General features: G+C 39.2%; 1 protein-coding gene across 3 annotated transcripts; it reads left to right on the top strand.

Moving 5' to 3' along the window:
- The first annotated feature begins 1,875 nt into the window (after positions 1-1,875).
- LOC110837325 (uncharacterized) lies at positions 1,876-14,323 on the top strand. 3 transcript variants are annotated; one of them, XM_022079309.2, is made up of 7 exons: positions 1,876-2,007; positions 4,439-4,604; positions 6,592-6,766; positions 6,984-7,128; positions 8,529-8,749; positions 9,911-12,440; positions 13,949-14,323. In XM_022079309.2, the coding sequence occupies exons 2-7, from the start codon at positions 4,469-4,471 to the stop codon at positions 14,186-14,188; spliced, it is 3,447 nt and encodes a 1,148-aa protein (XP_021935001.2). In that variant the 5' UTR covers positions 1,876-2,007; positions 4,439-4,468; the 3' UTR covers positions 14,189-14,323. The 3 variants fall into 3 exon arrangements, with proteins under 3 accessions (XP_021935001.2, XP_021935002.2, XP_087201511.1); XM_022079310.2 differs by having other exon boundaries at positions 13,936-14,127; XM_087345385.1 differs by lacking the exon at positions 1,876-2,007 and adding an exon at positions 2,062-2,267.
- Positions 14,324-15,045: the final 722 nt, after the last annotated feature.

A 15,045-nucleotide genomic window follows, 5' to 3' on the forward strand; every position in this document is an offset into this window, starting at 1 on the left:
TTCATAAATTTATAAGATTCTCGTCAAATCTTCCCAAATGAGTGTCGATAAGTGATATAAATCATTTATATACAGTGGGGGGGGGGGCTCCGGTGTTATCAAAACCAGAGGAGCAAATTTAACACGTGACTGGGGGGAATCTGTCACCAGGATCTTACATTCGATTGTCATCACAAATACGAGACCCAGTCTAGTGAAGGCTGCTATATATTTATTTAGAAAAAATCCTCAAATTTGTGGACTGTAACCCAAAAATTGGACTTGAGAAATTACGCCCTGTTTGTCTCTCTGCGTTGTCTTGTTCTCTATATACAGAAGCCTAGACATGGGCTGATCCCCCCGTTCAGGGAGTCTTGCTGAATGACAAACCATAAGGCCCCAATCCACGTAAATTACGCTCACGAGCGTCAATTGTAATTAGGCACGTGTACTCGGTATTGCTAATGTCACCTGCAGGTACTTGAAACAGCTGAGGACTTCTCGCCGGTTTGATGGCATAATTTCCGCGAACTGAGAGACTATAGACGCCACAACCGGCTTCAAAGAGAATTCGATATGAAGGACAAGGAAATCAAACCCCTGCACATTATCCACGACCATCACTGAAGTATGAATAAAGAACGTTGCTTCAAAGCAGTGCAATGTTTTATTCTCAGTTATATGATTACAACGTAATTACACCATTTTACGTATCATAACTTTGCTACCACTTTTGAGTTCTTCTAACCCACTTTCCTTCCTTAAAAATAAGCTTATCCGATCATCATATTGCCCTCTCAGTTTGAAGCAAATGCTCCATTTTGATTAAACTTGATATGAACGTTTTGCTATACGACGTCATCCTAACCTCAAACATTTATATTAAAATTATCCTCGAAAGACAGAAGAAAAATCACGCACGGTCACAATCAACAAAGCAAACACAAAGTTTATGCTTCAAGGGATTTCCTGTTTTAAACCACTTTGATCTCCATTGTTGCAACAATGTTTTCCAGCATCGACAGCAACAACTGAAAAGCAGGGTGTTTTCCTTTAAAAAAAATGCAAGTTTACGAAATTGTACCTCCTCTGGCCGGCATTTGAACATAATCTTTGATCTGGTTCGGACGTCACATTGAGCTGAAGCGGAGACTGTCTCTCAGACGTTTGCTTCATGTTCTCGTTTAATGCCTTGGAGATCTGATTTCCTCTAGTAGCGCTGTATGTTGGTAAGAACTACGTACAACAATTAGTTTAATCCAAACAGTTTATCGGAAAGTTGTGAAGATTATTTAACATTCTATCTATCTGTCCTGTCGCTGACACAACTTTGAAGCGTGATGAAATGTCTCGTTTGGTGTGCTCCCACCTCTCAGACTGCCCGTGGGGAGGAAATCCCTTCCTGAATCCTTTCTCCGGTAGCTAAACCTTGCCTTCGTTAAAAAGCATCAATTCCTTTACGATTTTTTTAACAACACTAACAGCGGAAATATGTGAAACTCTGTGGATTTTGGCATGTTGTAAAACGGAACAGAACACGAGGATATTCTTTGGCGTCCTTCCTCAACGCAATCATATATGTAAGATTTGAGGTTTAACACAGCGGTGAGTATGAAGATTTCTGTCTTCTGGGTTCTTGCGCTGTGTAGTCTGGTCGATGTTATTCATCGCCCTGATGACGTAGTATGACCTCTGAAACGTTTTTAAACATCGACCAGACTACACAACGCAACAACTCAAAACACATAAATCTTCACAGTCATATATGTCTGTTCTTTATTCGTTTGGAGGTCATTAGTTTCCGCCCATTTCTATTATTTCGTTTAATGCAGTCTGCAAGTCCTGTGATGTCATTGTCGGCGTACATTGTCCATGTTTGTATTTCCCTCCTGGGTTCCATTAAGTGTTGCGACGTTGGCAATCATGGTTCATAGACGCCTGAAAGTATCGTGATTGGTTCAACTCGTCAGTTACATGTAGCGACAAGTACATCTTAAATTCACAACGCAGCTGGAATATACTTCCAAGGTAAAACAATAGCTATATTTATTACATTCGGTATGAAATTGGCGTGTTTAGAACTTGTCTTACCATGACCACTTTTATTTTTATGTTGAAAATAGAAGTTAATCGAGTGCATCCATTTCCAGAACAAATTATAAACCTATCAATTTTGTTGGGGTTATTGCATTTTCCACCTTCTGACATGCTCTGTATTTTTGGAGAAGCGGCTGTAATTTGCATGTCTGCAAACACAGCACCACCACCACCACCCACAATGGATTGAAGTAGGTAAATAAAGTGTTTTCCTCTTGTGGTGGCATTTTTCTGTACACAGTACTTTTAGGAACGCAAAACTGTCAGACATAACCCCAAAATACACTCATCTTTTTTATACAAAGAAGCCTAAGATAGGTATAGAAGCGTCCTGTAGACCCTAGAAAACAGTATTTGAAACAAGTCGGAGAATATTACGTCATATACAGTTACAGAATATTTACTAGATACGAAATACAGTAATTGAATTTATAGTCACATTTTTATCAGTTGCATATCAGTTACATTATACTTAGAGATAGCTACAGTTTCGCTGCACTCAAAAATGTTTGAGTAATTTTATTATCTGTATATTAGAATATTATGTTAGGGAATTTCCATATATATAAATACATGTTCTTAACAATCTTTATTTCCATTTCATATTATCCTCCTGTTCACGTGCACTTTCTTATGTCTGGTGATCTATCCTCTGAACCCCTAGGGGCCCTTAGAAGGGTTGCTTCCTGTAACCTGTCCTGCATGTCCTTCCTCTGCCCCCCTTCTGACCAGGCTGTATATGCCCCTCTCCCTGCAGTTTGCTCCACTGCCCTCACTCGATCTTCACCTTATTCCGCACTGGTCCGATCAGGGTTCTACCTTGACTGACTGGTGCTTGTATCTCAACTGATTCCTTGCTTGTGATGGATGCAGCAAGGACCTCTGAAATGCTGGTAAACTTCTACCAGATTACACGGTGCAACAAACCAGAATACAGCCATCTTCAGACTCACCGCCATGAAAACCTCAAATCCTACAATTATATATGCAATAAAAATTACAGAATATGGTATTTTACTGTGTGGCTGGTTCTGTTAATATTTACACTGGCTCTGACAAAAACTTTCGACTGTAGGCTGACTGTCTGTGTGAAATAATGAGGAAATTTTGGAAATGTGCTCAGTGTGATAGAGTTTTTAGTCATGGCCTCATGGAATTTCAATATATTAAACGAATACCAGCTTCAGCCTAGAGACAGCTGCCGTTTTTATTCTGTATTTTCTGTTATATATTAAATTATTCATTTTGTATGTATCTGTTGCCAGTTTTTATTCATCACTGAGGAGGGTTTCTCCCGTTATTGTGGGGAAATTTAACAAGTGCTTAGCTTTGTATTTTCAGTCATGCTTAATTACTGAGCTACAGAAACCCATCTTCATCAGGATTGAAACCCAAGACAGATTTTTATGGTTGTTTTCTTTGCTCTTCCCTGCAGAAACAAACAACTTTGTTCTTAGTCACATTCTTCTATCATGTTTGGTTTCCAGGGTACACAAACCATTCTCACATGAACATGAGTCCAGTTGAGTTTTTTTGTGGTTGTGGCCTTTGTTCAAGTGATATCCTAACAAAAATAAATATTTTTCGTCTTGGTGTTGTTCAGGTCGCTTACTTCTGAGACTTTGAAACAAAACTTGTATTGGTAATATCATATATAGAAGCTGTCAATTTATAATCCAACGAAGTCATGCAATTTATGCCGTATGTTGGCATGCCAGATATGTGCAGAAATTATCATATTACACGTTATTTCAATGATGGTATTTTATTTTATTCATGAGAAGAAGTTATAGCTTCAGTCTTGTATGTGTTAAACATAACCTCAAAGATTGTCACCATGCATTGCAGTTTGTGACTTAAGTTCAGTATTTGATCAAGAATCTGCAGTTATATTTGTGATGTATCTCCAGTGGTCATGGATGATATTAAAATTGTTCTGAGAGAAATAGTTTCAGAGTTTTTGAACTGGTCCATTGGCATAATTTGCTTAGCAATGTTGAAATATTCTATTCTGTTACTAGACAAATGGCAGAATATTCTGATTATGTGATAACAGCAGTAATACCAAGGTGATAAAAAGGAACAGTTTAAAGTTTCAAAATGCTTCGTACTACGATGCGTATATTGGCAATTTGCAGACGTAATATGTTTTAAACTTTATTTATTATCCCTGGCTGCAGTTAGAATATTAAAATTCTAGATTTTCCCATCTAAGGTTTGTCAAAGGTTGGAATTTGAGTGGATGTGTAATAAAAGAATGTTATTGTTGTTTTAAAATTTTTATAAAAATTATGTAGTAGCACTGAGAGTCTTACAGAACAATGCAAGGTAAACAAATGTATTAATATTTTCTCTCAAATAGAACAGTGCTGAAACATACTGATACGAGAAAATGGAAAAGAAACGCAGTGTTTTACGCTCAAACGACCAGCCGGAAACTAGAGCCAGGAGGGGACGCAGCTCGTCACGTCAGCTGGCATCTCAGGTCGTTCAAGATAGATCACTACCCGCTGAACGAAGCCTTCAGAGTGAGTTAATTCTTGGGGAATATGTAACAGGTCTTAAAATATGAGAATTACAGATACCATTAGTTTTTGGCTGTTAAAGGGTGTAATGAAACATTCAGTGATGATGTAAGAAGCCTGGTACAATTTAGCAGTAAAAATAGTTTAGTGTATACAAAATTCTACAATATTTCTCACATTTATGTGTGTTCTTCGCGCAGAGTGCATATGTTAAAAGCACGTGACAAGATTTTGTGTGCTTTTCTGCATATTTCATCTCCAAAATTGGGATATTTTTTTGTAGAAGTTTACCTCAAACTTCTACCAGACTATGTGACACAAAAACCCAGAAGACAAGTCATCTTCAGACTCGCTGTTGTGAAAACCTCAAATCTTACATAATTTTTTTTGTGTTTAGGGGTTTGGGTCAGTGTTTACTGAGACTGCGTCTCGTCTTGATAGTGAATTTATGGTAGCTGCCTGAATATTGAGCCGTGACATCTTGTTGAAGTTGAATGTATCTTGGATTGCATAAGAAATAAAATACTACATTTATATGAATGTATGCTACACATTCTCTTTCTTATTTTATTCTGAAATTAAAAAATTAAATCCGTGGCGTAACAGCTCCAGAGAGTCTAAGCCGACTAGCTTGACTGCTGGCCTCACGTTCACATGTCTAAGCAGAGGTGAACGATCATCCAAACAGATACAGCGTGACGTGTGTTCAGCACGACGAACCCCCAGCCATTGCTAGCTTTCCTGACCGGATTACGCTACTCATTGTAGCTCCCCAATTTCCTCACGGTGCTGGGTTGGCACCGGTCCCATACACTGGTCGAAAGCTCATGAGAAAATTTCTTCTCTCCCGAGACTCGAACCAGCGCGCATTCCGTATCACCAGTTTGAAGCACGATGCCTCAGACCGCGCGGCTACGGTGCGGGACTTTATTCTGAAATTACATTGCAGAATATTTCTTTTAATGTTGATGTAACTGGTTTTTATCGCACTTGATTAGATGGCGTCCTGTTGTGGCTTTAGACTCAGAGAAGCAACACAAATATTTCAATTTTAATAAATGTAGAAACATTTGTTTCACAGAAGAATGGATGGCCGAGACTGCATGAAATAATAAGACGTGAAATTACATTAGAAGGTCACGTCACTGTTGATGTTTCAGCGGTGGAGCAAATCCTTGTCCTTGAATGGGAACTAGTTGAGGGGTTTTAGGGATGAAAACTTTAAGCAGCTTAGCTTTAGCAGTAGCTGTTTACAGCGGGCACACTACGAAATGATGCGCGCGACATTCCGGGCCCAAATATAATCCTGTCGGGTAACGGTAACATCCAGAAGGCAGCAGAACTGCTGAAAGGTCTGTGCAGACAATTAAAGGATCACTATGTAAACTAATATTCCAGGATGATGAAATTAGTGATTACCACTTAAAATGGCCTTATTTCAATCAATCTGTCAGTATAGACTTACCCCCACATCTGTAACTCGGATTGCCTCGGCCGAAATAATTCTCAGGCGTGTAAATGTTTTGAGATATGGGAATGCATCCTTGTACGGAATCATAAAAAGATAGACGCCGGGCGACTGGCGTAGTTGTACGAAGTTGTGGTCCGTAAGGTATTTAGTGCAGTTGGACTTGTGGGTGGTCCACGCTGATCAGTTAAGAAAGACATTTTTAAACCATCTGACGGATGTAGGAAAAAGGAATGGGAGTGGTGAAAGAACCACAAGTCATACATTGGATTTAGTTGTTAATTTATTTGTTTATTAATTAGTATTAAAAATATATTAAAATTGGCCATATGTAAATCGAGCACTCGATACGGAACGAAAAATGATATTTTAATCTTTTAATTATCTTATATTGTGATTGACGGCCAATTTTAATATATTTTTAATACTATTTAAATAAATCACAATATGACGCACCTACAATATCTTGTTTATTAATTGTATGATTAAATATATGTATTTCTTAACCTTTATACTGTGCAGTTGATAAGAGTATGGTTCGTCATTTGGATTCCGTGGCAGCGACTCCAGAACACTTGAGGCCACAGCGTGTGTTGCATGACGATACTGCAGTGTCAAGCGTTACCATGACACCCGGATGGACAAAGTACTTGGATGGAACTTTTCGTCTGACGCGGCTCTCGGCAGCTAAGAGAAGGTATCAGTTCTGAGTAGACGATGCACGTGCGAAGTAAAGAAAAGACATCACTACTCCATAATTTATTTATTATTTTTTAATGCATTAGCCTTATATGTTATTTTTTGGATTGTACTGTCTGTAAATGATTGTAATTTAATGACAGTTCTTTGTTGATGTCAAGAAAGTCATGCAAAAGGCTCTTTGATTTTTAAATTGTATTTCTTTTTTGTGGTAGTCGGATTTCAGGAAGTGACGATAATTCTCTTACTGAACAAATCAGAAGCTTAGAAGATGTGTCGAAGTCACCAGAGAAACAACCGAAATTTGAGCATCGACGTAAGAATGTGTTACCGAAGGGTGTTGGTGTTGAACTGTTTGGGGTGAGTTGAGTTGTAAATGATTCTTGTGACTTGAAGCTTGCGATTGTGTTTCTGTGTGTATGGGTATGCATAATGGTAGGAGGAGGTGGTAGAAAGATTATACCGTTGGGTAGATAGGTGGATACATTTTGGTAGGTACAGTAGTGAATAATTTTTATATAAAAGTATAGTGCAGAATTCTCGCATCCTGTGTTTGAATTATTTTTCATTGCAGAAGTGTACTCACAGTTACAATTCACTTCTGAGTTGTTCTGTAGCTGATGACAAAGAAAATGATGGACACAGGGGCGATGTAGTACCGATGTGTCAAGACATACGAGGTGCGATCGGAAAGTTTCAAGGCTGTGTCAATAGCGGGCGAACCGGATGTAGTACGAGCTTCTGCCTTTAGGGGGTGCGGCCAACATTCATAGTGAATCAGTGTGCCAGCCGGCATTATCGAATTAGCATTTGTTTCTTAGTTACGGGCGTTTTGGTAGTGCATTACACCGACCCTCCTGCGATTTCGGAATGGCGTGTGCATCAAATTTTGCCAAAGACTCGCCAAAACGGCTACGGAAACCTATGAAATGCTAAAGCAAGCATTTGGGGAGTCCTCAATGGGTCGTGCACAAACTTTTGTGTGGCATTCACGTTTTAAAAATGGCCGAACCTCTGTCGATGATGACGAGCGTTCTGGACGACCATCTTTGAGCACAACGCCCGAAAATGTTACGAAGATCGACGTCGTACCATCAACGACTTGTGCGACATTGTTGGGATAGGCTATGGGATCTGTCAGCTGATTCTAAAGGAAGAACTCCACATGCGACGCATCATGACAACGCGCCAGCGCACACCGCTCTCAAAGTTCGGCAGTTTTTGGCCTCAAACACCATGGCCGTCATCCCGCACCCTCCTTATTCGCCGTGTGACTTCTTCCTCTTCCCAAAGATGAAAATTCAGCTAAAGGGAAGGAGATTTGAGACGATAGAAGAGATTCAGGCAGAATCGCAGATGGTGCTTGACAGGCTGACAAAGAAAGATTTCCAGGGATGCTTCCAGGCGTGGCAGCGGCGCTGGGATCGTTGTGTTCACTCCCAGGGGAACTACTTCGAGGGTGATGGATGAATTTAATACCTGAGATAAGTGTACGGGTTTTTATAGGCGCAGTCTAGAAACTTTCCGATCGCACCTCATAATCTATGTTCAAATTCAAAAATGTTCCTGGCATTTTTAATTAACATGAACTAATTATAGAAATTCTCATTTTCGTGAGTACATGACATTTTTATTGGCAAGAAAGTGGGGCATTAAGATTTTTTAAGAGGTCTAAACCCCCGTTACTGTCAGCTTTCAGCGAGCTTGTATTTCGTGTTATATAAATGCGGGTTCTAATGAGAGATTTTTCCGTAACACAGGCAGCATTTGACAGCCCAAAGGCAAAGAGTTCCGCTGTCCCCCCAGTACAACCAGAAAGAATCAGTGATCTTTCTGTTGACAATTTTGAAGACATTAGCCCCATAGTAACTCGGCCATTCAGGAAGAGAAGGCGTGTGATTGCAGATCTATCTGTTTTTAAGGATGTTTTCAAAGATTCTGCATCGTTTTCGTCTTCTTCTGTAACAGACGTGCCAGACAGGTAATTTTATAACCTATTTGATTTTAAATTCCTGTAGATGTCGTTATTAACCCTTACTGTATGGTCGGCTAACATTTTATCTGGAGCTAGTTTGTGTTATCAGAATTGTGTGTGATGAAGACTGAGGACTCGCGATCTGCGATGAATCTGTGTTATGTGGACGAGCTGGTTTCATGCCTCAGAATCATTTTCAAAGATGCGGACACAGTAGTTCTTGCAGTTGGGGCTCTCTGTCAAACAGTGCTTTTGATGCATTGTTATCGTCACTGACTGTACTTACAGTTTGAATATTTACACAGGCATGGAGTTAAATGTTGGTGAATTAACTCCAGATGAAAGAGCACAGAAGAGATTATCTTGGACAACAGAAGAGAAAGATTGGACTTTGGCCTTTAACATATTTTTCACATCTGTTCACTCGATGGATATATATAAAATTTTGTAGCAGTAGTCAGAATATTTTAGTTGCTTCCAAATGTGTCTCATCAGTATGTGAATACGGTGGATTCCGGTTAATTGGGACGCATCGGGACGAGAACACTTTGGCCCAATTATGCGAAATTCCACGTAAAGAGTTAAAAAGGTTTGTTCTTTCAGATTTGTTCCAAATAAACGGCTGCCCCGATTAACGGATGACCCATTTAACCGGAATCTACTGTATTACAATGCCGGTGTATAGTATCGAAGGAATGTAAGCCTTTGGATCTAAGTGGATGGAAGAGTTCCCTCGGCAGATTACGCCATGTAATAACTTGAAACAGCCGGTTGGATTGTTATTACCTTTGTTGAGGCTAATCCAAAATTATACATTTTACTTTCTTATGGATGGTAATACCAACATGATGGATGTGCAAAGTTGTGAAGTGGGATGATGGTGGTGACGATAACATTACCAATGATTGTGCACGCTTGACAACATTATAGCCTCTGATAACGTAATTAATCTTGATGTTAAAATGTGTGTGCTTATGATGTGGCATAATGAACACCTTTGGAATTTAAGTTTTAGTTTTATTGATGGATTTAATTAGTAGGCTACGTGAATGCAGTTAATTGTTCTGTAAATAACCATTTCAAGTATTACAACCACCATTAAAAACTATTTTCTGTATGTGAATCAAGAGTTGTGAACTTGTTTATACGCGTTTTAAAATATTACAGGCTTGAAGAACGAAGGAGAAGGAGTGCACACTTGTCAGCCTCGCCACTTAAGAACAACAAACCAGGAAATCAACATATTGTCACATCAGAACAAAACTCAGGCACCAAAACACAGGCTGGAATTAACACTCCATCCATTACAAAAAAATTTAAAAAAGGACAGACTGGGTTGGAAAGTTTGTCAGTCACATCGTCTGAGAATAAGGAGTCAGGAGATGAATCAAGACAGAAGAGTGCAAATCTGTCAGTCACAGCGCCTGAGAATGAGTCAGGAGATGAATCAAGACAAATGAGTGCACGTCTGTCATTTATGTCATCTGAGAAAAGGAGATCAAGAAATAAATCAAGACAGAAGAGTGCAATTATCTCGGTCTCAGCTCCTGAGAATGAGTCAGGAGACGAATCAAGACAAATGAGTGCACGTCTGTCATTTATTTCACCTGAGAAAAGGAGATCAAGAATTAAATCAAGACAGAAGAGTGCAATTATCTCGGTCTCAGCTCCTGAGAATGAGTCAGGAGACGAATCAAGACAGAAGAGTACACGTCTGTCATTTATTTCACCTGAGAAAAGGAGATCAAGAATTAAATCAAGACAGAAGAGTGCAATTATCTCGGTCACAGCACCTGAGAATAAGGAGTCAGGAGATGAATCAAGACAGAAGAGTGCAAATATCTCGGTCTCAGCTCCTGAGAATGAGTCAGGAGACGAATCAAGACAGAAGAGTACACGTCTGTCATTTATTTCACCTGAGAAAAGGAGATCAAGAATTAAATCAAGACAGAAGAGTGCAATTATCTCGGTCACAGCACCTGAGAATAAGGAGTCAGGAGATGAATCAAGACAGAAGAGTGCAAATCTGTCAGTCACAGCTCCTGAGAATGAGTCAGGAGATGAATCAAGACAAATGAGTGCACGTCTGTCATTTATGTCATCTGAGAAAAGGAGATCAAGAAATAAATCAAGACAGAAGAGTGCAATTATCTCGGTCTCAGCTCCTGAGAATAAGGAGTCAGGAGATGAATCAAGACAGAAGAGTGCAAATATCTCGGTCTCAGCTCCTGAGATTGAGTCAGGAGACGAATCAAGACAGAAGAGTGCACGTCTGTCATTTATTTCACCTGAGAAAAGGAGATCAAGAATTAAATCAAGACAGAAGAGTGCAATTATCTCGGTCACAGCACCTGAGAATAAGGAGTCAGGAGATGAATCAAGACAGAAGAGTGCAAATCTGTCAGTCACCGCGCCTGAGAATGAGTCAGGAGACGAATCAAGACAAAATAGTGCAAATCTGTCAGTCACCGCGCCTGAGAATGAGTCAGGAGACGAATCAAGACAAAATAGTGCAAATCTGTCAGTCACCGCGCCTGAGAATAAGGAGTCAGGAGATGAATCAAGACAGAAGAGTGCAAATCTGTCAGTCACAGCGCCTGAGAATGAGTCAGGAGATGAATCAAGACAAATGAGTGCACGTCTGTCATTTATCTCATCTGAGAAAAGGAGATCAAGAAATAAATCAAGACAGAAGAGTGCAATTATCTCAGTCACAGCACCTGATAATAAGGAGTCAGGAGATGAATTAAGACAGAAGAGTGCAAATCTGTCATTTATTTCACCTGAGAAAAGGAGATCAAGAAATAAATCAAGACAGAAGAGTGCAATTATCTCGGTCACAGCACCTGAGAATAAGGAGTCAGGAGATGAATCAAGACAGAAGAGTGCAATTATCTCGGTCACAGCTCCTGAGAATGAGTCAGGAGACGAATCAAGACAGAAGAGTGAAAATTTGTCGGTCGTAGTAGCTGAGGATGGCAAATCAGGAGACAAATTGAGACAGAAGAGTGCACTTTTGTTAGTCACCACACATAATAGTAACAGATTGGGAAATGAACATGTTGATACAAAGGAACAACAATCAAGCCCCAAAAGAAGGGCTGATATAAACACTCCATCTGTTTCTAAAGTTTCTGGTAAAGAACAAACTGAATTGGAGTCGGCGGATGTACATCCTGGGTCCGTAAGTGATTCTAGTGAAATGGACCAGAATGGTGTGCAACAAAAGGCTACACAAGGTGGGCACAATATTTTCAGCAAAAGTGTGAAGCCACGAACTGCTCCTTGGTTTGGCCGAGAGCAGGAAAAAGTGTCAACTTCAAAGAATCTGTGCACATTTAACCTCCTCCCTAGGGAGGAACGGAGTGCCAAACTGCGTGAATTAGTATCAGGAGTGAAGAAGAAATATGATGATGCACTGAAACCAAACCTGACAAATGGATTGTTTAGCAGAGAACATCGGGAAATAAGAAATATTAAAGACAGCGTGACTGTCCGTGAAAGGACAGGTGGTAAGAAAAAAATTCACCCAGCTCTGCTAGTGGATGGCAAACGATACAGACCGCGTCTCAAACGTCCCAAATCGTGGGCGACTCCAAGGCTTTATAAACTGCTCATCCCAAAGTGTGAAGAGAAATATGGCATGCTGAAAGCTCGCTGCAAAGCAGAAGAATTTGTTATATTTCTGTGTGAAAAGGTAAGTTAATATCACAGTCATGATGCTATTATTAATTGTATGGTGCAACAGACAATTGTTCTTCAGCACATCAAAAGAAATTCTGTTTTATGACCACTGTGATAACTAGGGTTCGGATGTTCATGACGTCATATTTTTATTGGGGCTTCTATTTTGATTCTAAACTGAAATTAAACACTAACCGGGTTATTCTAATCACAATTATGCTGTTTTTATTTTGAATATAAATGTATATTTAGGTCATTTTTATGTTTTTGGTCATATTTGTAGTCAAATGCATATTTTGGTTATAAAATTCTTACTTGTAAGTACATTTCTCAGGCATTTACAGTGAATCCTTCAGTTAGTTGAGATGCCAAAAGTGAAGTATTCTGAAAGTGCGAAGCGAAGGGTTTCGTTAAAGATTTCGGCGAGGAAAAGGCAACAGTTCTGTTCTGTAAACTTTGTGAAGTTAAAGTTATAGCTGGTAAGGGATTTAATGTGCAACGGCATTGTGATACGGCAAAACATGAAAATAATTTGAGCTGACAAACCAGTCATCAAAGCAAGCAACGACTTCACCATCAAACAAAACGTCGGAATTTTCAAAGGACCTGTGTGAAATGATTGCGTCTGCCAACTGAACAAATTGAACAATAAGCAGTTCAAATTTTTCTTGGAGAAATACATGACTCAGTTAATTTCAGACGAATCAACACTACGAAAAAACTACGTTCCTGCCTCTTATGTCGTTATTGGCACGCTCCTCTGTTGCTGTAATTTCCGATAACGCCGCGAAATGTTTGTGATGTCTCAAGTTACAAGACCTTATTGTGCGACAATCTAAGATTTTCATTTGAGACCTTGAAAATGCACACCATTGTATATTGTAATGCTGCCGAGAAAGGAAAATGAAGAAATTTACGTAATGTTTGTAATTTTGTTTATTTATTTGTAATTAATGAATTTTAAATGCATGAAAGGCTCTCTCTTGAAATTTATCTTATTTTTATAGGAGCACGTATTCTCAACATCTGATGCCGATCCAAAACGAGGCATTTACAACTTCTAGCGACTGAGGTTTTCGGATTAAAATTGCTAGGGAATCAAGTAATGTAATAGTTGTACATGAATATGATTGAAATACAAAATGCTTTTTTTAAATTTTAGAAAATATTTTTTCATTACAAATTAGGTCATTTTGCCTTTTTTGGGTCATATTTCGCTATTTTTTGGGGGCATTTTTGCAAGCATGTTTCTCGTTCGGATAACCCTAGTGATAATTTGTGCTGTCTGTATTCTGATTTCCATGTCTAACATTTTTCAGTGCAGAGTATATTTAATGAAATAGAAGGAAAATAAATCTTTAAAGAATTTATGTCGCTGAGCTGATTCATCTAGCTCTGCAGTCACAAACATTTAGTTCAGGCTCTTGTCACCACTGGCTCTCCTGATCCTTGTATCATTTGTGATTGGACCACCATTTCACTTTACGCACATTAATCATTTCTTGAAGTTTCTCCTTTCAGGTGTCGACTGTGATACGGCGAAAAAAGTATGAGAACTACGAGAGCATTTTGGAAGAGATTAAGAGGGCACTTTATAAACTTGGAATAATAAAGTGTTTGATGGAGTATTTTGTGTTCATCGAGGACTATCTCCCGTTTCAATATCGAATTAAGGCAATACCGTGCCTTAGGGGATATGGGAAGCGCACTGGACCACCACTGGCTCCAGGCACTGACTTGTTTGCTGATCTGGGTTATTAAGAGAGTTAATTACAACACATGTTTGAAGAAATTATTATATTTTGAACTGTTTTTCTCTAACTTTATAATATAAAAATATTTTATTTGTGTAATCTGTTATAATGACTAAGAAATAAAAGTTACTGTGAAGCATTATGTAAGTGTATACTTCTTGTTACCACGGTGGTCTAGCGGTTAGAAGGCTGGCCTTGTAGTCCTGGGGTCTCGGGTTCAATTCCCGGCGATGCCCGAATTTATAACTTGTGTTGGGCAAGGCCGTGGTCTAGGCAACACGGAGTTTTCCTCCGTGGCATCCCAACAATTACTCCATTCACACACAGAAGAAGGCAATGGCAAACCACTTCTGGATCATCTGCCAAGAACGTATATGAACAGGTCCCAGTCCGAGAAAAGGATGGAAGGATCCTGTTCATATGGACCTGTCGTCAGACAGAACACTAAATAAAATACTTCTTGTTATGTGGATCCATTCCAATATTTCTTGCTTTTATAGCAGTTCAGTACCATTGTGGGTCATATTTCTGGTTGATGTCACCGAGTAGATTGTCCAAAGTGCCAGGTCAGTGTCAGGTTTATAGAAACATTCTTTTCTGCTTGCTATGAAATTTTCACAGGACAGGTGTCAAAATATGATGTATTTTTAAAATAATATGAACAAGGTAATTGTACCAAGTGTTGAATATCTTTGTCAGTACACAATTTAACCTTCAAAGGTCCATCGTGTCTTTCAAACCACGGCAGTATCCCTACTTTGGTCCACCATAAACCTTAATACTTGATGCATTATGTAACATGGATTTGTGACTGTCATATTAGGTTCTAATCCATAAAAACCTACTGCTCCCCCAGTATTGTGA

Source organism: Zootermopsis nevadensis, unplaced genomic scaffold (genome assembly GCF_977971745.1).
Source record: "Zootermopsis nevadensis isolate Lab colony 2312 unplaced genomic scaffold, Znev_1.0 Znev_ptg000009l, whole genome shotgun sequence".
Lineage (NCBI taxonomy): Eukaryota > Metazoa > Arthropoda > Insecta > Blattodea > Termopsidae > Zootermopsis > Zootermopsis nevadensis.

Bases quoted from the DNA above. Each gene is read 5' to 3' on its own strand.
- LOC110837325 (XM_022079309.2), top strand. From the start codon at position 4,469: ATGGAAAAGAAACGCAGTGTTTTACGCTCAAACGACCAGCCGGAAACT. The intron at 4,605-6,591 runs GTGAGTTAATTC...TATACTGTGCAG, and splicing joins CGCTGAACGAAGCCTTCAGA to TTGATAAGAGTATGGTTCGT. The intron at 7,129-8,528 runs GTGAGTTGAGTT...TCCGTAACACAG, and splicing joins TTGGTGTTGAACTGTTTGGG to GCAGCATTTGACAGCCCAAA.